Raw genomic sequence first — 22,870 nt, 5'->3', positions numbered from 1 at the left:
GTCAGTGGGTGGCAGTAAGATAGCCGCATGCTATGTTTAGTTTTAGCACACAACCACTTACTTCCCCATTGAAAACTGCTTTTTTTTCCCAGACACAGTAAAAAATGGCCAAGCATATTCCAAAAACACCTGCCCACACTACCGCAGTCCACTTTTTACTGCGGCTTAGTAAAAGGACCCCTAAGTGAAGTTAAGCACCTAACTGCCATTTTGCCCTGTTTTGGTACCTAGGGGTCCTTTTACTAAGCTGCAAAATAAAGGGACCCAAGGTAGTGGTGGGGGCCATTTTTCCTGTGTGCTAGGGTCCTTTTACCCACAGCGGGTAAAACGTTCCTTAAAAAATAGCAATGTGGTAAGATAACTCTTTCCGTGTGGCCATGCGGCATGGAGCACTTACTGCCACCCATTGAGGTGGTGGTAAATGATCCTGCAGTAACCTGGTGGTAACCGGGTAATAAGTACACAACGATGCCTGAGTACTGCTAGGTTATGCTGTGCTACAAAAAAACTTTTCCAGCGCCCCACAAATGGTGTGTGCTCAATGCAGAACTACCGCCAGCAGCCACGTTGGGCCGGTGGTAGTTCTGGGATAGCATGTGGTAAGACCGAGTTGGACTTAATGCCACTTTGTAAAAGATCTCTTTAGTTGCTGTTAACTTCCTTCCATTTATGGGGCTCATTTTCAAAGCATATAAACTTACAAAGTTATGGAATTACCCAAAAGTGCTTAATGCACTTTAGTAAAAAGCTTCTTATTTATTTTAAAAAAAAGGCAAAACACAATAAACTGTATGTATGTTAAAATGAAGCTGTCTAAAAATTGATTTCTACCAGTATCAATTGTTTAGTAAACTTTATGTGAGGGAGGGAAGAGGGGGAACCATGGAGCATAGGGGGCACACATAAATACAAATCTTTATAAGTTTATTGATATCTGACTTTTACAAGATGTACATTCATACCATGTGATTCAACTAAATACACCTCTGACTTTGAACTTACCATGTTGGGTGGAGTCATGTTGAAGCATGCTGCTATGACAAACCCTATAAAAGATTTTCCAGGTCTAAGAAAATGTTTAAGACCAGTTGGTTTTGGAGCAGGATTTTTTTTTTTTTCTTTTTTTAAATCCCTGAAATGTCTGCAAACTCAGACATTATATATGTACAAAACTGAAATAATACAAGGGGGGTACATCATTCTGTTTCCTCAGAGTTTTGCAAAAACAAAAAAAAAAAGCAATACATTTAAAAATATAAAAAAATAAAAATGCAAAGCACTATCAAATTTACATTCTTCATAATTAAAATATTACACATTTAAAAATTAAAATTTCCAAACAGAACAATAAATAAAACATTCACATATTCACTGCAAAGAAACAGAGTGGTGAGTGTAACTTTTTTTTTCCTGTATGCTGTAAAAACCAAGGAGAATATGTGTGGATCTTGCTAGAGGCAGACTAGACCAGCATTTGCTCTTGCTTTCAATAAAGAACAGCAAGTTAATCAAAATACAATAAAAATAACATGAAAATGAAAAAGCACACATTTTGTAAACATCCAGACACTTTGGTAATTCTTGTTCTAAGGGATTTTTCCATTTTTCAATGAGGATGCATCCAACAGATAGTATTTGGTGTCTACAGAATCAGCAAAAGTGTGTCAAACACTGAGCTTGCCCACAATAAAAACAGATTTGTGAAATAAGCAATACGTTTGATTTGTCTTTTTTTTTTTTTTAAGAAGTATGGCACATTAACTGTACTAAAAAAAAACATGGCATCTGTTTGTTTCCCTCTGCGATACATATAACTATCAATTCCTAGGAGATTTAGGGGGTCTTTTACTAAAGAGCGCTATGTTCTTACACTTATCGTGCCTTAACAGTAAAAAGTAAAATACGCTAAGTGCAAAGTCAATGTACTAATTGTTGGGTGAATGCCCAGCATATCCTCAGCAATTACCACACTGGTTGAAATTAGCATGGAGGCACTTTTACTGTACTGCGTTAACCTCCGGATTCTATATAGCGCGCCTAGAGTTACATGTATTCTATAACTATGTGCATAGATTAATTACAGCTCTTAGCAAGCAATAACGAGCACTAATTGGCAAAAATTTGAATTTACGCATGTACATTGCTAAGCATATTCTGTAATATACTGCTTCTAAATTCTATCATGCACAGGCAAAAAGGGGCATGCTTAGGGGCGTGGAAATGGGCATTTCATGGGTGATCCAAATTTTATGCACGCTGTTGTAAAATGTGGGCCAGTGCATGTAAATCTATACTTAGGGATTTACACCAGCTTTTCATTGGCGTAAATGGTCTTGTGTAAATTTAGTTACATCAACTACACCTGTGTATTCTAAGTACCGTGTGTAGAGTTACATGCCGTATTTAGAATACGTTTAGGCATAATTGCCTAATGTGCATTACTTTTAGGCGCCATATATATAGAATCAGGCCCTATGTACTAACACATGCTTAACATGGAAAAAGGATTAACACAAAATGCATTAAAGTGTTTTGCAGTAATTTGCCTGTCAGAGCAAGCTAATTGCGTGCTACTGAATTTTTTTTGTAATTGGGGAGAGGGATGTGTTATGGGAGGGAAATGGGTGTGGAAGTGCTATCTAGCTAGTGTGTTCGTATTGGTGCAAATTATTGGAAATGGTTTCTTAGGGGTCCTTTTACCAAGCCAGTCTAAAAAGAGGCCAGCACTGGTGTCAGCATGTGGGTTTTCCATGTTCTCAGGCCATTTTTAGTGCAGCAGTAAAATCAGAGGCAGCCCAACCATTAGGCCACCTGAGGCTGGGGCCTCAGGTGGCACTCATCAGGAGCTGCACCTTGGAGGGGTGGCATCTCCCCCTTCATAGTGTTTTACCTCACGGTGATGTTCCAAACCCGGCAGCGGCAGCGATTCCTATATGCTGCCCTGCCGCCGCCAGCACCTGCCTCTTCCCTTTACTGCAGTGCCTCTCTGATGTAACTTCCTGTTTCATCAGAGGCTCAAGCAGCCACAGTAAAGGGAAGAGGTGGGTGCTGGCGGCAGCAGGGCAGCGTATGGGAATCTCTGCTGCTGCCAGATTTGGAACATCACAGTGAGGTAAAACGCCACGAAGGGGGGGGGGGGGGTATCTTGGCCCAGGAGGGGGGCAGCATATTATCTCCACCTCAGGTGGCATCTTGCCTTGGGCTGGCACTGAGTAAAATGGCTGCCTTGCCATATTTTTTTGTAATGGCCATGTGCTAATTTCCTCATTAGCACATGGCCATTACCATGGGAGCTCTTACCACCTCCTAAATAGGTGGCAGTAAGGGCTCCCATGCTACTCCCATACTAATCAGGAAGCACACAGTAATGTGCCCGCACTACCTGATTAGCACAGGCATGCCTACTCTTTGCCCATGGGCACACCTCCCACTCTGGAAAACTAAAAAATATATATTTTCCAGCATGAGATTAGTACGCACTGAGCAGGAAACTACGTGGGACATCTCAGTGCATCCTGTAGAGGTGTCTTTTTAGTGTGCAGTAAACCAGCATTAGGCCTACCACACTTTGGTAAAAGGGCCCGTTAATGCAGAAGCATTTGGCACCTCTTACATAGGAAGTGGTAAGTGTTCCCATGTTAATTATTTTGCAAGTCCTGCAGGGTAATGGAAAATTAGCATGGGACTTGCAAAAAAATATATATTTTAAATGGCCTCAGTGCTGTCAGATTAAAAATGGGCTTAGCACACAAGAAAGTTCCATGTTAGCATGTCCAGATTTTGATGCGGCTTAGGAAAAAGGCCCCTTAGAGCCTCCAATTCAAGAGACAAAAGTGATGGTTAACATACGATAAGTACACAACTGTGTTCAGCAGTCCATGCCCATTTTGGACTAGATTCTATATATCACGCCTAAAAAATTAGCGCCAAAACAAAACATGCTTGGGTGTATTCTATAAAGTATACCGAAATTTAGAAAGATAGAATAAGCCTAAATTTCTGTACGGTATATAGAATACGTCGAGCACCCATCTGTGTGACTAAATTTAGCTGCAGATAGGTACCTCAAGAAAACTTGATATAAATGCTGATGCGTAAAGTGCACATGGGTACAGATTCAGGTTGAATAAATTGAATGCAACTGTAAAATGTTGATGAAAGGGTTTTTGCCAATGATAGATTGAGGTCTAGTATGAACAGCCCCGATAGAGCCTCTATTGAGCACTGAAGGAGCGTTCTACAGACCGGGACACTAGGATGCTGTGTTACCACGGATCGCTGAGGCTTTTCTCCTTCTTTTCATATTAGTTTTTGAAAGTGGAGTTTGGTATCAATTTGATTATCCACTCAGGGTTGATGGTAAATTACACATGGACCAGGTATATTCTATAACAACGCCCATAGATTTTAGAAACACCCATGACCCGCTGGCCAAGTCCCCTTTTCAACTATGCAACTTAGAATTTACACGCAAGTTATAGAATATGCTTAGACAGTTCTGTGTGTAAATTCTAATTAATACCAATTAGTATCAATAATTGCTTGTGAAGTGGCAATTATTGGCGCTGATTGGATTGTTGTTAAGTAATTAAGTTGCGCACGCAAATTCAGAATATGACTGGATTTGTGCATGCAATTTAAGCCACGCTATATAGAATCCAGGGGTTTATGCCCATGTTCACCCTAGTTCCCACCCCTAACATAATATGGAGTTAATGTACAAATTGTTGCATGCTAACTGCCATGCCACCACAGTAACGGTTGGCACATTTGTGCGGAAGCAGTTAAAATGCGTTTATTTGAATGTTAACTACTTAGCACACTTTATTAAAAGGGACCCTCAGGCTGTCATTTGGCAATGAACTATGACACACCCGGTCAAGCACTAAAGACTTGGCACAGGGGCTCAAAAGGTTGGTTGTTAACAAAGAAGAATGTACACTTTCTTCTCATTCTTTCTTTTTGTTTTTTTTTTTGTTAATCTCTAGTATTTACAATATTGCACTTTGCTGCACTTTAGTTGCATCTCACTAAAATTAATGCTGCATTAGTATTATATCTCAATACCATATGACCTTCTTCTTCACATTCTTTCAGACAATGAGGTTTCTGAGATTTAACATCTAGACATTTTTGAGGCTGCTGAAGTCAAGTTGTTTCTATGGCACGGTGCATCTCCATTTTTATATGCTTGCAAATATCAGCTAGTCCCTGGCATTGTATATATAATCCTGTTGTTCTCACACTTCCTTTTATTTCGAGCCACTATTATCAGTCACACTATCTCGAGCTATTCCAATTATTATTGTTCTTCCTTATTTCCTTTCCAAAATTACAGATGTATATTATTGCTGCATATTCTTTTTTTTTTTGGCGGGGTGTAATAGTGCAGGACTGACACATTCCTCAGATCTTTCACATCTGAATCCAAGCTAGTTTTGCAGCAATACTTTAGTGATGGAAGATTTTTATGGCAGTGAAATAATACTGTTGGCAACATAGAAATATCATTTTTAATGGAGACCAGCCCCAAGATCAAGCTTCTTTATATATATATATATATATATATATATATATATATATATATATATATATATATATATATATATATATATATATATATAAAGAGTTCGATATAGAGTTAGATATTTATATATTTACGATCATCAAAATGTGTTCAGTTAGACACATGCACAGAGTAGCAAAACCGACAACAGCAGATGCTGACGTCTGAAGTGCTTCATCAAGGACCAACAAAATCCATTAAATTCTCAGGTCACAGTTAGGTATCAGAAGAATGTTTTCCATCTACTCCCAGCATCAATACTCTCCTCTGAATTTCTCAGGCAGATTTTTGTTTTGCTTTGTTTTGTTTTGTTTTTTGCATCAGCTCAGGCCACTATCCTTATTCACTGCATGTCATTAGTCAATGTTTGCGGAATGGCATAGAGTACCTGAAGTGAGGAGCAGTGTGCCAGTTTTCACCATAGGTGTAACCCAATTTTATAAGTGCCATTGACCAGGCAAGCTGTAGACATTGTCTTTTCCTAACCATCTTGCAGGTCTTAAGCTTTTTGTCCTTTTGCCAACTCATATTCTCAGTGAGTCTGGTGCAACAAGAGTCAAGTGGGAGTGGTAAAGAGGAGAAGAACTGGCTTCAGTTTCTCTTGTCACCAGCAGCTGAAAGTGTCAGAGGCCCAAAGCTTCAGCATGTTTCCTGGCCTTCAGTCGTAAATCTGCAATGCTGGAATTTTTACTGTTGCTCTTAGCGGCAGCAGCCACAACCGCAGCAGCGGATGCAGATTCGGCCAGAGATGCAATAGGAAGTCCAAAAGGTGGAGGCGGAAACATAAGATAGGGAGCATGAGCAGCCAAGTGAGGGTGTAAATGGGGATGTGCATGGGCCACTCCTTCAAGCTGCAACTGAGCTTGTACCTAGAAACAAAGGGAAAAGGTTAACAAAGTCTGTGTGTAACGGAACATATCTTCAACATCATGTACAAGTGATCAAGATTTATGTTACTTAATAAGAGAAATCAGAAAGAAAAAAAACAGGTAAGAAAATGATAGGATCATGCTGTTTATCAATGTTATGCAAGGTGTAATGAGACGTCAACAGTAATCCTGTCTCCAGCACTGACAATCAGCAGATGCTCAGAGGAAGTTTATAAAAAATAGGGTATGATCTGGTCCAATGATCTTGCCTTATTTCTCCTACACTTTCTCTGCTGAGCACCTAAGCTTGACTCCCAAGTCAAGTCTTCTGCACCCTGGACTGAACAGGGCATGACAGTGTTCCCAACTTCTGGAAGAGGGGGAGTATCAGTTGTCTCAAAACAGTGACATCTAGTAGCCAGATTTAGGGACCCAAAATTGTAGCATTCTAGAATCCTGATGTATGGTCCTTCAATGAGGGGTCCTTTTTTTTCGAAGCTGTGGTAAAAAGTGGTCTGCGATAGTGTGGGTGCTTCTTATAGGCGTGCGCTGTTCCATTTTTTACTGCAGCTGGGAAAAGGACAAGTTTTAAATGGACCTGCAATAATATTAAAACTAGCATGCCCTTACTGCCACCCTTTGACCTAGCACCAATGTGCACCAATGTGGGCGTGCTGCCAGTTACCGCCAGGAACACCTCCATGGTAGAAAATAGAAAATTATTTTCTACCAGGGGATTTGATGTGCACCAAAATTGGAATTACCACCAGGCGCACACGCTACCCCTGAATTATTGCTGTAATGTCTGGGCTAAGTAAGCTGAGTTGGGATATAAAATTTGTAAGTACTTGCAAATGAAGGCTTATGTACCGTAGCCCAATAGAGGTTACTTCCAACATGACAGAGTGGGAAACCCAACAACCCAGGAAGAGTTCCATTAAAAAAAAAAAAGGAAACAAAGAAAGAAAGAAATAGGGCCTATGAAGAGCTGTCCATTATGGAACATTTGTTTTTGCCTTTAGGGGTTCTTTTACTAAGCTGCATAAGCGTCTACGTACACCCAAAGTGCACCAGAATGGAGTTACCGCATGGCTCCCACATGGCTCTTGTGGTAATTTCATCTTTGTCGCAAGGCCTATATGAGTGGTCAAAAAATAATTTTTATTTTCTGCCGCGTGTATCGGCCATGCACCGAGTGGCATTTGACGCAAGTAGGTCATTAATGCCCAGTTACCGTGTGAGACTTTACTGCTAGGTCAATGGCTGGCGGTAAGGTCTCAGACCCAAAATGGACGTGCAGCAATTTTCATTTTGCCGTATGTCCATTTTTGGCCAAAATTTTAAACAGGCCTTTTTTTACATGTTTGCTGAAAAATGATTCTGCACGTGCCCAAAATCTGCATGTACACTACCACAGGCCATTTTTCAATGCACCTTAATAAAAGGACCCCTTAGTTTTTATGTCACAAAACATTTTGAATTATCTCCTACCTCCTTTCATATTCTGGCCATTATTTTAGATCTATATCCATGAATAAATACCAGCATTTATACTGTAAATACCAATTTCAGAAAGCCCACCATATAGTTTGGGAAAGGCTTAAGCTAGACTAAACCCTACACGTGCATTCCTCATGTTATAATGGGATTACATGGACATGGGGACAAATGTTCATGCTGTGTTTTACACCTGTTGAAAGGAATGCGTATGTTTTTTTTTAAAGTAAGAGCTCATTTTGTCCAGGGGTTTACATGAAAGATTAAAGGAATCATTCTCCTTAATTCAATGTAGTTTCAAACCAAACTGAAAATGCAGCCTCACTATTAACTTGACAACAATTCCATGTGGAAATTGCTGATTTCACGCTGTTAATTTTTTTTTTAATGTATATTTGTAAAATGTCTGCTCCCACTGCATGTGCAGGCAAAGACATGTGTACATCTGTAGGTATTCTAGAAAAGACTCTGCTTCAGTAGATCCTTTTCTAAAATACTACTGTAGTTGAGCATATCCTGACCTGGATGTCTCAATTCCAATCTCTATCTACTATATATAATGAGATTCCATGCCCACATAACCCCAAAATTCTTGCTAAGCAAGATGTAGAAGAATAGTTTCCTTAAATACTGAGCCCATCCCTCTTCTCCACTGTACCATCTGCATCATTTCCCCAAATACTGAACACATCACCTCATGACCTTGAAATCCTTAATAGTCGAAAGGTCATTTGCAACCAATTAGGCATCAGTCTCTACAGAGTAGTGCTTGACCAATGCTTATCGATGTAAAAAACTTATTGTAAACCAAAAAAAGGGTAAAATGAACCAAAACGTTATCCGGAAATCAGAAAAATAAAGTCTAAAAAGGACACAAAAATGAATTGAACATTTTTTTTGCACATTAACAGTGGAAAGGTTGTTTTCAGACTGAGGTTGGTAAAGTGTTTTTACTTGCATAAATCACTTTTAAAACTGAAATTTTAATTAGCTTGATTGTCAAGGGCATTGGATATTCTGCAGTTTTATATAAGATCTGATATTTTGGGGCCCTTTTACAAAGCTGCAATAAGGCTACCACGGCAATGATACACAGTAAATCAGCCCTACAGCCAGGCTACTGCAGTAGTTCCAGTGTGGGCCGTGTGCCATTTCTGGCACTCGGGAATTTTTTTATTTGTGCCATGGGCTTACCCAGCAGTAATCAGGCAGCGCCGTGTGCTGCCCAGTTATTGCCAGGTTAGCATGGGAGCCCTTACTGTCTCCTAAATAGGAGGCAGTAAGGGGTCCCCTAGGAAATGCTTAACTTACCACATGGCCATTTTCTTTTCCCACTGTGGTAAACGGGGGCCTAAGCGTGTGGCAAACCCGCATGTCAATTCCACTACGAGGATCCTTTTACCACAGCTTGGTAAACGGACACCTTGGTGACATTTCATTCATTTTTCTCAGAACTTTGTTTTAATCAATTATTACAATCAATAAGGGGGTCTTCTTACTAAGCCACAGCAAAAAGTTGTGGTAGTGTGGGCACGTGTTTTTGGCGCATGCTGGACCAGCTTTTACCGCCTCTGGGGAAAAGGGCTTTTTTTTCAATGGGCCAGGAAAAGGGCCTGAGGTAAAACTGAAACCAACATGTGCCTATTTACAGCCTGAGCCCTTAACGCCACCCATTAATCTTGCAGTAAGGGATCATGTGCTATACGTGCGGTGACAGATTGGTGCACGCCAACTGCTGATTAATGTCATAAATGCCGTGCACAGTAGGAAATTAAAAAAATTATTTGCCCCGGTGGTATGGGTGTATGCCAAATCTGAAATTACCACTGGGGGGAGGGGTGCGCTAGCCTGCTGGTAGTCTCTTTTTGGAACACGCTGCACGCATATAGAGCCTACTGCACCTTTGTAAAAGGGCCCCTAAAATCATTAAGACATGGATTTTGATCATGTCAAAAGATTGTGCTATTTTGTTCCAGTCACAATCCATCAATTATTAAAAAAAAAAAATTAAAGGGCCTATTTACCAATCTGCTTTAGGAGATCTTTTGCTAAAGGTTAATGCAAGTTATCTGTCACATGATCTATTGTATTCTTATGGGCCCTGCTGCAGATATCTCTAGTAAAAGACCCCCTTAGTTTTTTTTTAAAGTAGGAATAACCACACGCTAAGGGGCCCTTTTACTAGCTGCAGTAAAAAGTGACCATCTGCATCATTGCATGAGTGTTTCCCGCACACTAAAGCCACTTCTTGCATTAATGGCCACACGCTAATTTTAACTACACCGATAAACAAGGGAGAGATCCCTAAAAAATAGTCCAGATAAACACAAATATAAATAGTAAGGATACTCATTTGAGGTCTGGCTAAAAGATACTATAGAGTATTGTGAGAATACAAGGAGGAAAAAGCCTCAAGAAGCTCCCGGCTATATTAGGCAACAGAAGCAGGACTGCTTCATCATCGGCATAAAAAAACCTCCTGCTGTACTTCAACAACTCCTTAACAACGTAGCTACAGAATTTTTTCTTTCTTCTTGATACTATTGTTTCCTTCTCTGTGAAGAAACGGACAGAGTTGCCTTGCTATTCTTTGACCGACAGACCCTGAAGCAGTCGGACGAAACGCTGGCCATCGTAGATTTGGATGGTCTGGATTTTTGGAAAAGGAAGAACCACACAAGCTAAGTACAAGCTAAGCATAATTCCTTGTATTTGGCAATATTGCAGTAGTATAGCAATAAGCAATAGTATCAAGAAGAAAGAAAAATTTCTGTGGCTATGTTATTAAGGAGTTGTTGAAATACAGCAGGTTTTTTATGCCGATGATGAAGCAGTCCTGTTCAGGGGCGTAGCCGTACTTTGGCAGGAGGGGGGGTCCAGAGCACGAAGTGAGGGAGCACATTTTAGCCCCCCCCCCGCCATTGCTGACCCCCCCGCTGCCACCACCACCAACAACAACAACTTTGACCCCCCCCCTGCTGACGACCCTCTCGACCCCCCCTTCCATTGTCAACCCTCCCCAGCTGCCACTGTCGCCTACCTTTGCTGGCAGGGGACCCCAAACCTCGCCAGCCAAGGTCCTCTTCTTCCTTCATTCTGTTTCTGAGTCTGACATCCTGCACGTTGTATGTGCAGGACGTCAGACTCACAGAAACAGAATGAAGCCTTTCAGATCAGCCAGTGGCCGCGTTGCTGGCTGTGTAAAGTAACACAAAATGCACTTACTGCGTGAATTAGCATGCACTAATCATTAAAATGATGCAAAACCAGTTACCATACTTGGGCGCTCAATTTATAGACTAAGGTCAGTTGTCACCAATTGGCAGTTGTGTGTAATTAATCTTTGTCTATATGCTCGAAGCTGTCCGTGCAATTTCTGTCACATGCAACTTTTAGGGGGGCGTAGCCATGGGAGGGGCATGGCTATGAATTACATGTGCAGCTTCTAGAATATTAGAAGTTGTGTGACTGCCAACTGCTAGGTGAAAGCACTAATACAAGCCTTTGATATGGCGCAAGTGCTTACGCCTAAAATGAGGTGCAAACCTGTGAACTTACGCTAATATTCTATAATGGCAATTCTGTATGGAACTGCTGTTATAGAATTTGTGCTCAGTGTGCATCATCCAGGTATCTAAACTTGAGTGTCATTTGTGGAATTTACCCCTTAAGAGCTAGATGCTAGAAATGACAGTGAAAAAACACCTAAGTGCTATTCTAGAAGCCGCACTTAAAGTACAGCATGGTTTATAGAATAACACTTAGGTGCAGGGGTCGCAAATTCCAGCACCTAAATTTACACACGTTGCCACCTTATTCTATAATTCCACATGTAACTAGAATCCACGCCTATGCTCTTTTTTGGGCCACACGCAAAATTTAGGTGTGGATCCTGCACCTAAATTTATATGTGTATATGCCAATTAAATCTTATGAGTGCCAATAATTACTTGTTAAAACAACAATTATCGGCATTAATTAGCTTGATATTCAATTACATTATGTGCACAATTTGGGTACATGCCCAAACTTACACACATAATTTTTAGCGCCTTTCATAGAATCAGGGGGTAAGTGCCTAATGTACTTTAGTAAAAAGTCTCCAAAGAAACTTCTTCATGGAAAGGGATATATTTTAATAGTAGCCATAAAAGTCTAGGCTTTTAGAATAGATTTGAATAATATCAGAGAAGGATCATGTCACACAAACTCAGAAAATCTTTTCCAAGCATAAGGCACAGTAAGGCAGAAAGCAAGGAATCTGCAGCTCAGGGCCAGTGTTAAATATGCTGGGGCCATTGTAGAAATGTGGTAGGAGGCCGCAAAGTTAACCCTAGTAGGCTGTATGTTGCACACTTGTAGGTTGGTTTGGAGCCCCTTGTACCATGGAGGTCCAGGGTGACTGCCTTGTTAGCACCCCTCTAACTCCAACCCTGCCATAGCTGGCAGTGAAAGAGATGGGTATAAATAAGAGTGACTTTCCTAATGAGTGAATTTCATAAGGAAGAAAGTAGGGAGAGATAAGAAAGCAAAGATAATGAAGAACTGCAGAATGAAAGGACTTGTCGCTAAGTAAAAGTAGCTTGGGCAGTATGTAAAAATGACTTGGGAGAAAATGTGATTAAAAGAAAGGATTAATGGGTTTTAATGACACAGTAAATTTTCGATAGATTATAGTGGAGAAAGATGTTTCAGTGAGAGAACTGTTGAGAAGCTGGTTGCAGTGGTTTAAGTGGGAGATGGTGGAGTGAATTAAGGATCTACTACTGTTCAGAAAGGAAATAATATATTTTGGTGGTTATAGAAAAAGAAACAACACATTTTAGGAGTGTTTGGATGAGAAATTTTGTCTTACCAAGTTGAGTTTGAGGTGGTGATGGGACATCTCAGACAAATATGCTGAAATTTGGAAGTGGATATCTGATAACATTTCTGGTGTAGAGAGGTAAATCTAGGAGACAGTGCCAGGAAAAAAAGATGGTACTGAAAACCATGGGAGGAGATCAGAGCACCAAGAGAACAAGTATAAGGGAGTCACAAAGTGCCTCTTAGAACTATAAATTTGGTTTAAGGAACCTTCGTCCTTAGGTGCAGGACCATACCCAAACATTGAGTGGACATGTTTTTTGCAAATAGACCTGCTGTGACTATGAGCTCTGCCCATGCCACACTGCCTGGGCAGAACTGGATACACCCCAGGGAATTATACAATTTATGCATGTACATAATTGTATAAAATCATATGTTGAGTGCAGCAGCTTGAGCTCTGGAAGTTCCATGGTGCAGGATAGAAAGCAAGCAGAATGTGCATCTGGGAAGCAAGAACAGACAAAAGTGACTGGATCTTAGACTGAACCAATCAGCTTGCTGCATGTTTCTACCTGTATTAAGACCAGTAGGAGAAAAGATTGGGAAAAACCAAAAAGCGCATGAACAGTTGATGATGAGCATGGCTGCCTAAGAAGGCCCACAGAGTACTCTGAGAAAGGGTAAAAAAAAAGCTGGACAACACTGAGGCATGTGCTACAAGTCCATCTTCTCCCCTTCAGAACTGAGCAGCTCCCTAGGCTCTCCCTAGCTTGATTATATCAGTAGTGACATGGAATACGGAGGCTGATGGCTTACATTAGTGAGTGAGGGGGAAGTGTGAATTTTTGGAGGGCTGAAAGGCTAAGAGGAAGAAGGGGACCAGAAAGGGAGGAGAGGTAGTAGAGGACAGTCAGTATAGGGAGAATGACAAGAAGGGCAGATGGGAAGAAGAGATCTAGGACTCTGTTTACTAAGGTGTGTTAGCGTTTTTAGCATGCACTAAAATTTAACGTGCGCTAATGCTAGAGTCACTCATATATTCCTATGGGTATCTCTAGCATTAGCATGAGCACTGCTTAATAAACAGGGCCTCTAGTGGGAGAATAGGAGTATTGGGTTTGAAGAGGAGAGGAAGGTGTGAAAGGGGTGCCTGATGGAAAAGTGGGGGCATGATGGAAGGAGGGCATAGGGAGCCTGGAGAGAAAGAGGTGCCTGATGGTGGTGGGGAATTATTTCTAATAGTACAGGGGGAGAATGGCGCCCAGATGAGCAAGAGGAATGCCTAAGGGGAAGCTAGGAAGGTGAAGTAGGGGGAGGGAGGCTTGATATAAGACAGTATGGTGGAGGAAGAAAAGGGAAAGCTGCATCCTCACACTTCTTGTACCGATTATAACTCCAGCAACACTAATGCACATTGGGTGTCCCTCATTCCTGCAGCAAACACACACACGCATACACAGATCTCTCTCTCTCTCTCTCTCTCTCTCTCTCTCTACTGCAGTATGCAGTATCAAAGACCCACTGCATCCATCATTTTTGCAACAGTACACACTCTGTGCACTTAGAGTTCCCAACTGGATCACCCAACAGGATTGATCTAATCTTGCATTTACCCCTTTGCACGTAGGGTATTGTAGCCTTGCTTTTCTTATGGGATATAATGGGGACATCAGAGTTAAAAGTCACTGCATGCAATGGGTTAAATCTAGAGCTAGATCCACCCTTTCAGGTAAAGATAGTAAACTGACAACCCTTTCTGCACTTCTCGCCCATAAAGCAACCAATACATAGGTTATGTGCTGGTCATCCTGAGACCAGCATACATATATACATACCCACAGATTCTACATAGATCACCAGAAGTTAAGCACCCAAATTTGGGCACACAGGGAAGATGTGCATGCAGATTAATGAGTGAGGGGTCCTTTTACCAAGCTGAGGTAAAAGGGGGCCTGCACTGGTGTCAGTGCATTTTTCTGATACTCGCTGAGGCCCCCTTTTACCGCAGCGGGTAAAAGGTAGTCTTTCCCCCCCAAAAGAAATGGCCATGTGGCAAGTGAACCACTTGCTGTGTGGCCATTTTGGGGGGGAGCACTTGCCGCCACTCTAACACAGTGATAACTGATTACTGCCAGGGAAACAACGGCACTATAAAAATTAAAATATTTTGTAGCGCCGGAAGTGGCACGCACTGGGGGTGGGAACTAATGTTGGACTTCTGCTGTAGCTCGGCAGTAGTTCTAGATTAGCGATCTTACTGCCTCTTCTTAAAAGACTCCCTTAATAAGGTGTCAACAATCAATTATTGACATTAATTGGCAATAATTTGAATTTGCGTGCAGATCTGTGTGCTATTCTATAACACTGCCTGTCTAAATTATCTCGTGTGCAACCAAAAAGAGGGCATGACCATGGGAGGGGCATGGGTGAGCCGGGACGTTCCCAAAATTTAGACACAGTGGGGCCAATATTCAGACAGGGAGAGTTAGCAGGGCTGCCCCCCATGGTCAGCGCTGAGCCTGGATATTCAATGCTGGGCCATTTCTGGTGACCAGTATTGAATATACGGTTTAAATTTGGTTGGTTTCAACTCAACCAGCCAAGCCAATATTCGACACTGGCCAGTTAAGTTGGAACTGGAGAAAGATATTCCACCTATTGGCATGATCAAAGATGGCCGCCAAACTTAGCCGGCTTTGCACTGAAAATCAGCGGATACCTGGTTATATTGTGTGATATAATTGGCTATCTGTTAAGTGCTAACCGGCAATATTCAGCAGGGGATAGCCAGCTATCTCCTGCTGAATATTGCTGGATAGCTGGCTAAGTGTCATTTAGCTTGCCAAATGGTGCTGAATATCAGGGGGAGTGTTATAGAATACCAGGCTTACATGCTCAACTTGCATGCCAGGATTTAAACCAGGTTTCAGTAGGCATAAGTCCTCACACCCGAAGCTGGGAATGGGAATCCACGCTAAGTGCTAATCTGTAAAGGGCGCTCAGCCCAGGGCGCCCTTTATGCAATAGTGCTTAGTGCACATTTTACTAGCGCTCAAATTTGAACACTATTTACGGAATCTGGCCCATACTGCATACACGCACATATACCTCGTCCTTGCAACTACAAATACACAAACATCCACACACACACAATATTCTTGTTTGCATGTTTAGTTGTAAAGGAAACATCTAGCAGTGTACTATGATATAAGAGCATAAGGTGTGTTATGCAGGGTCAGACCAATGGCCCATAGGGGTAAAAAGTAAAAGGGGTTGTGATTTGATTTGCCGCCTTTCTACGATTCAACCATAATGTTTTACATTTTATTATATTCAGGTACTTTCTCTGTCCCTAGTAGGTTCACACTAGGGACAGAGTTTTTATACCTGGAACAATGAGGTTTTAAGTTACTTGGCCTGGGTCACAAGGAGCAGCAGTAGGAATCGAACCTAGTTCCTCAGATTCTCAGCCCACTGCATTAACCATTCTTGCATTCTGTGTGTCTGTGCGTATGTGGTGGTGGGGGTGGGAGTACTTTCCACCCCTCATAAACATGGGAGCAGCTTTCTAAACTCACTGCACTCTCAGAAAAGAATGCTAATCCTAACATCTGCACCACCCCATAGGTAGCCTCTATCCCAATCCAAATTCTCCCTCCAACAGCAAACCCAACATCACCCAACCTCATGATATCATTTGACCCCTCAAACCACCAGACCCCCCCCTAACATTAAGGTACCTCTTTCCCAGAGACCTTCATGTGTGGACATAAGCCCAACATGTGGCAGCTTCCTCCATACTACCTCTTGGGCCTAAGACCTCACAAAATTGGCCTGAGGTCACAAAGCCTCCTATCCCCATCCACTTCACCCAATCCCCAGAATTACCAGGAGTTCTTGGTGTATAGTAGGGCAGAATAACTTGTGGTCACCAGGATCCACTAGGGGTCAGACTTCCATAAATGGGCAAACTGCATCTTCTGGCACAGACTCCATACTGTTTTTGTTGCTTTCCTTCAAACTGTTTCAAGCCTTTTTATAGTCTTGATATAGTCTTGATATAGTCTTTAATACTGAACTCGGAGCTCCAAGTGGGACCTCACCAATGACTTGTACAAGGACATTATCATCTCCTATATTTTACTGGTTGTACTTCTCTACATGCAGTCTAGTATTTTTTTCTGACTCTGTCTAACACCCCATCACATTGTTTTGACTTCATGAGATCCTCAGAAACTATCACTCCAAGGTCTCTCTCTTGGTTTGTGAACTGTGCATCAGTCTCTCCCCTCTTATTGCATACAGTTCCTTTGTATTTCTACATCAAAAAATGCATCACTCGCACTTCTTCACCTTAAAGTACAACTGCTAAGCATTAGCCCACACTTCCAATTTTTGTATATCATTTCTCATGTTGCCCACTCCCTCTGAGTTGTCCATCGTATTGCAAACTTTCATGCCATCTGCAAAAAAATCAAACTTTTCCTTTTAAACCTTTGGCAATATTGCTAAAAAAAAAACATTGAAAAGAATCAGTCCCTGGACTGATCCCTGAGGCGCTCTGCTACTCACCTTTCTTTCTTCCAAATGAATTCTATTTATCAGCAAGCTCTGTCATCTGCCAGTCAATTGATTTCTAACCTGGTTTACCACCCTAGGATCCATCCAGAGGCTGCTCATTTTATTTATGAGCCTCCTATGAGGAAATGCATCAAAAGCTTTGCTGAAATTTATGTAGACTACATCCAGTGCATGTCCTTGATCTACTTGTCTGGTCACTCAGTCAAATAAATTCATCATACTTGTTGGCACCATGTTCCTTTGTTAAAACCATGTTGCTTTAGATCTTGCAACTCCTTGGATTCCAGAAAGTTCACTACTCTTTCTTTCAGCACTGTCTCCATTATTTTTCCAACCATCGAAATAAGACTTAAAGGCTTGTAGTTTTACACCTCTTCTCTGTTACCACTTTTGTGAAGATGAATCACATCTGCCTATGCAGCCTCTCCAAACTCCAAGGATCTATTAAATAAATCTTTAAGATGACACATCAGAACCTCTCTGATCTCTCTCAATATCCTGGGAAGTATTTCATCACATTTCATGGCTTTATCTACTTTCATTTTTTCAAGTTGTTCATAAACACTTTCTCCAGTAAATGGTATCTACTCTAATCCCATATATACCTTTGTCAACCAATTGTGATCCTTAATTTCTTCCATGAATACAGAAGATTTGTTTAATATGCCTGCTTTTTCTTTGTCATTCACCACAGCCTTAAAATTCATTTCTAAACTTCCTTCCCAACAAACTGAAAAATGTTTTGTCATCTCCTTTACTTTTTTTTTTTTTGTTATTATCATTTAACATTACAATATCTAGGCAAACTACAGTACCAGCATACAAGAAAATCAGAAACAAAGTGTCACAAGAAAACCATAACTTCACAAGTATACAAAGCAATTTTGGCCACATACTAAGGAATAAGATCCAAGATAATAAAGAAATATACTATTAAGAGAACAACAACAACAAAAAGAATAAATATGAGATCTGCCCCTTCCTCTCTCTACTTCAGTCAATTGGGTACTACATGCATTTTGTCCAAGTGACAGATTCTCCTATGCTCTATCATCAATCGATAATAAGCTGAACACTCATCGATTGTGACAGATACTCCTATGCTCCATCATCAATCGATAATAAGCTGAGCACTCATCGATTGACCCCTGAGGAAGGCTCTTGTAGCCGAAATACGGACCATGTAGGTGCTTGGAGCATCTTACCCTGTTGTATTGGACTGATCTCTTGGACTTGGTTCTTTTCCACCTTATTTTTGTTGTGTTTCGTTTTTGTGGAGAGCGTGAACCCCATTTGTTTCTTGTGATCCTATAACAGTGAACATGTAGAACTACACTACAACATTAACATCTTCTCTTGAACTCAGAAAGCCTTCAAGCAGCTTAGGTTCAAAACATTGAAATTGCTTACCCTCAAATACAACAAAGCAAATACAAGGAAATCATAACATAAAATTACCCCCAAAGCCTGAACCATAGGTCTAATGGCCAGGAAGGCTTTGCAACTTGCCCGTGCTCCTTTTGCCAAATCAGGCATTTTTTAAACCCATAAACAGTGACTCCAAGTGTTAAAAAGAAAGTTTTAAAACAGTATTATGATCATGCTCAAGAGTAAATGTCAACACCAAAGTAGTCTTTTGAGTAATAACCTCCAGGGAAGATTTCAAAAAGGAAGTTAAATTCATATCCCCTTCACCTGTAGGCTGAGAAACCAGACCGCCCGGGCTCCTAATGCCCAGAATATGCTGAGCCCTGGTGATAGGATGCAAAGTATCTGTAAGCATTTTCGGTATCTCCACAATATACTTCTTAAACATCTCAATCGCAGGCAAAAGTGGAGACCTGGGAAAGTTCAATAATCTCAAATGAAATATTCTAAACTGGTTCTCCAAATATTCCAAATGTCATTGAGTAAAGTTTTTCTCCTTAATTGAGACTACCTCCAAACTTTCCACAGGATGCACTTTACATTTCAGGGAATCCAATTTCTGGGCTAATTGGCCAATTGCTCATGTCTGAACCGTATGAGAAATTATAACTATGTCCTTACAATTCTGCCTAGTGATATCCAACAAAAGAAAAATGCATGCTGCTTATGGCACCCCACAGTGACTTAAGGGTTACTACAGCAGGTTTAACCAGAATCTGACTTCCATTGGAAGGAGCCTTGCTTACAACTTGAGTTCCCTCTCCAAGGATTCTGTTCTCAATAAGTTGAGTCTCCTTTGAAGTAAGAGCCGGTGCCGCACTTGCAGCAGGTTGCCCCCCTTGAGTGACAAGTTCTTCCCCCATCTGATGTGTCTCGGCAATTCGCATGCCTGTTGTATAGCTACTTCCTGGTTATGGAGGTGTTGTATATTCGACAGGGCTCGGGGAGACCCCACTCACACTGTCACCCGAAGTTTCTGTGTCAGGCAGGGGCAAAGATGCAGCAAGCGCAGAGCCAGCTGATACTCGGAAACACTCCAATGTTGCCTGTCTCATTGGGAGTATTGAGGAGGAAGGGACTGGGAGAAGCCCTCAAACCTTTGCCTTCCTCTTCCCCTTTAACACTCACCTGAAGAAACCCATGGGACACGGAGAGACAGAGCGCCTGCAAGTACATCTCTTCTTTACACTGGCATCTTGGATCTCAAAGTCATCGTCTTCATTTTGAGTTTTGCATATCAGCATTCCACTTTGGCTCTTATATCAAACTACATTGTGTAATCATTACTACTTCCCAGGTGGGCATTTACCTGGAAATTAGATACACTTTTTCCATTTGTGAATACTAAATCACCCCTCCGCTCATGGATGCCATCAACATTTGTCTGAGGCAGAACATCTTGAAAACCATTCACGATCTTTCTAAATATTTTTAAGATTCTGCAGATGGGACATTCTAATCCACATCTTGTAGGTTGAAATTTTCTAGAAACAGCACCTCTCCATTTATTCCCAACTTTTAGATCCCCAGGACCAGATCTCTGTCCAGGTGGCCTGTAGATGAGACCTGTGTGAATGGAAGTTCAATTTTTTTTCCAAGGTGATACATATTGCTTTCCTCCTTTCCCCAAGTCCCCTGCATTACAGCTGCTTTTACATACAGGGTTCTCCTACACCTTTTCAGCTGTCTCTATCCTTCCTACAGAGATTATAGTCAGGTATGTCTGTATCACATTCATGTGACTCATTGAATCATGCCTCTGTAATAGCAACAATATCTAACATTAGGGTATGCAGATCCATAACTTTGGTACTTTGTGTGTGCTCATTGCTTTCCAATTATATTCTTTTGATGTTCTACTTCATTGCTGATAATTGAGTTGCTAATATATTTGCTATTTCTCTACTGCTGTCATGCTTTTGCTGGGGGTGACATCGGGAACTCACCTGCTTCCATATGCCACCCCCACCCTTTAGTTTAAATGGCTAGCAATGTGGTGGGTAATTCTATAATGGGGCACCAATAATTCACTTTTTTGGAGATTATTCTATTAAGAAAAGTAGGCGCCTACTTGTCTTTGTAGAATACTAGTGTAATAGTTCAAACGCGCCCATATTTTAGGCATGATCACTTATATCAGCCATAGAGCTTAGATTGTTAAAGAATGTGTATAGATTATAAAATGTTATATTCAGCATGTGGGAAGCAGGCCAGCTAAGTGCCTGATGGGCACTGAGCCTGAATATTCAATGCCAGGGCCATTTCCAGTGACCAGTATTGAATATATGGGATGTTTTGGCCTGCTTAAGAACTTAATTGACCAAGTTAATATTCAGCGCTGGCAAATTAAGTCTATAGCAAACAAAGATAGGACTGCTATTTAAGCAGTTTGATTTGGCTGCTAAGCTTAACCAGCAAAGTGATGAATATTTGCGGCTAGCTAGTTATATTGCTCAACATAGCCAGTTAGCCACTATGGAGGAGATTCTATATATGGCGCCTAACAAATCAGCACTGAAATCAGTGCCAACTAATAAGTGTATTAGGTGCCGATTATAGAATATGCTTAGTTGATATTTAAGCATCATTATCTACATACATCCATTTACACCAATGAAAATCTGGTGTAAATCTCAGCATGTAATTTAGGTGCACTGGGCCGTATTCTATAACTAGGCACCTAAATTTTAGAATGTCCATGAAATGTCCATTTCCCCACCCACAGCCACGTACATTTTTGCCTTTGCGCATTAAAAGTTTGGCACACATCATTACAGAATACGCTTAGCAAGTTGTATGCCTAAATTCTAATCAGTGCCAATTGGTGCTCATTATTGCTTGTTAAGTGCTGTTATCAGCGCTCATTAGCTTGTTAAACTAAATAAGTTACGCACAGTGTTAAAGAATCTGCATCACTTTTGGCACCTAAATCTAAGCGCACTGTATAGAATCTGGGAGTATGGGGGAAATTCTATATATGGCGCCTAAAAAATTGGTGTTGAAATCAGTGCCGACTAAGCGTATTCTTTAATCGGTGTCTATATTTAGGCGCCAATTATAGAATATGCTTAGTTGATATTTCAGCACCTAAATCTACGTGCATCCACTTACTCCAATGAAAACATGGTATAAATCCCAGCACGTAGTTTTAGACTCACTGGTCCATATTTTATAACTAGGCACATAAATTTCAGAACACCCGTGAAATGCCCATTTCCCTTTTCATAATCTGGCGCACATCATTACAGAATACGCTTAGCAAGTTGTGCAGCTAAATTCTAATCAGTGCCAATTAGTGCTCATTATTGCTTGTTAATGGCGCCAATCTTTAGGCGTGCTATATAGAATCCGGAGGTATGTGCCAAGCACGAATATTCAGAGATATCCTGGCTATCCTGCACTGAATATTAGCACTTAGCTGGCTATTTAACCATCCAGAAGCCATTTCTGGCTAGTTGAATAGCGCTGAGTATTGGCCGGCATGCTCTTAAGTATGTGCTGTGCCCATGATCCACCAAACTCCACCCATGTAAATGCCCAGTCGCAAAGTATGCAACATTGTATGTAGGTACGAATTTATAGAATAGTGCTTAGCAGATAGTGTGAGCAAATACAAAAAAAAATACCATTTATGCTTGTATATGTTCACATATGTGCATAGATGATTAGAATACTGACATTTGTGTGTCTTCTTGATGACTTATTCTAGATGGTTTCTTACAGAACTGCCCCATGTTGGTTGAATGGCGGGGGGAAAAGGGGTTGGTGGTTGAGAGGCTAGGATAGGGGAGGGCAGACTTATACGGGGTCTGTGCCAGAGCCGGTGATGGGAGGCGGGACTGGTGGTTGGGAGGCGGGAAATACTGCTGGACAGACTTATACGGTCTGTGCCCTGAAAAGACAGGTACAAATCAAGGTAAGGTATACACATATGAGTTTATCGTGGGCAGAACTAGATGGACCGTGCAGGTCTTTTTCTGCCGTCATCTACTATGTTACTATGTTACTATGAATGTCTCTCTTAAGATCCCCTTTTCTGCAGCCCATCATTACAGTATAGCCTCCTATTTTTCCACGTAATGATATTCTCAGTATGATGTAGCCTTCATCTCCCTTCCCA

General features: G+C 41.2%; 1 protein-coding gene across 1 annotated transcript in view; it reads right to left on the bottom strand.

The window, feature by feature from the left end:
- Positions 1 to 6,189: 6,189 nt before the first annotated feature.
- LOC115468055 (short stature homeobox protein-like) overlaps positions 6,190 to 22,870 on the bottom strand; it is a 42,617-nt gene continuing 25,936 nt past the window's right edge. Inside the window, 1 exon segment of the mRNA XM_030199573.1 lies at positions 6,190 to 6,435. Within this exon segment, the coding sequence (XP_030055433.1) occupies positions 6,190 to 6,435 (246 nt within the window).

Source organism: Microcaecilia unicolor, chromosome 4 (assembly GCF_901765095.1).
Source record: "Microcaecilia unicolor chromosome 4, aMicUni1.1, whole genome shotgun sequence".
Lineage (NCBI taxonomy): Eukaryota > Metazoa > Chordata > Amphibia > Gymnophiona > Siphonopidae > Microcaecilia > Microcaecilia unicolor.
This window is presented reverse-complemented; position numbering and strand designations above follow the sequence as displayed.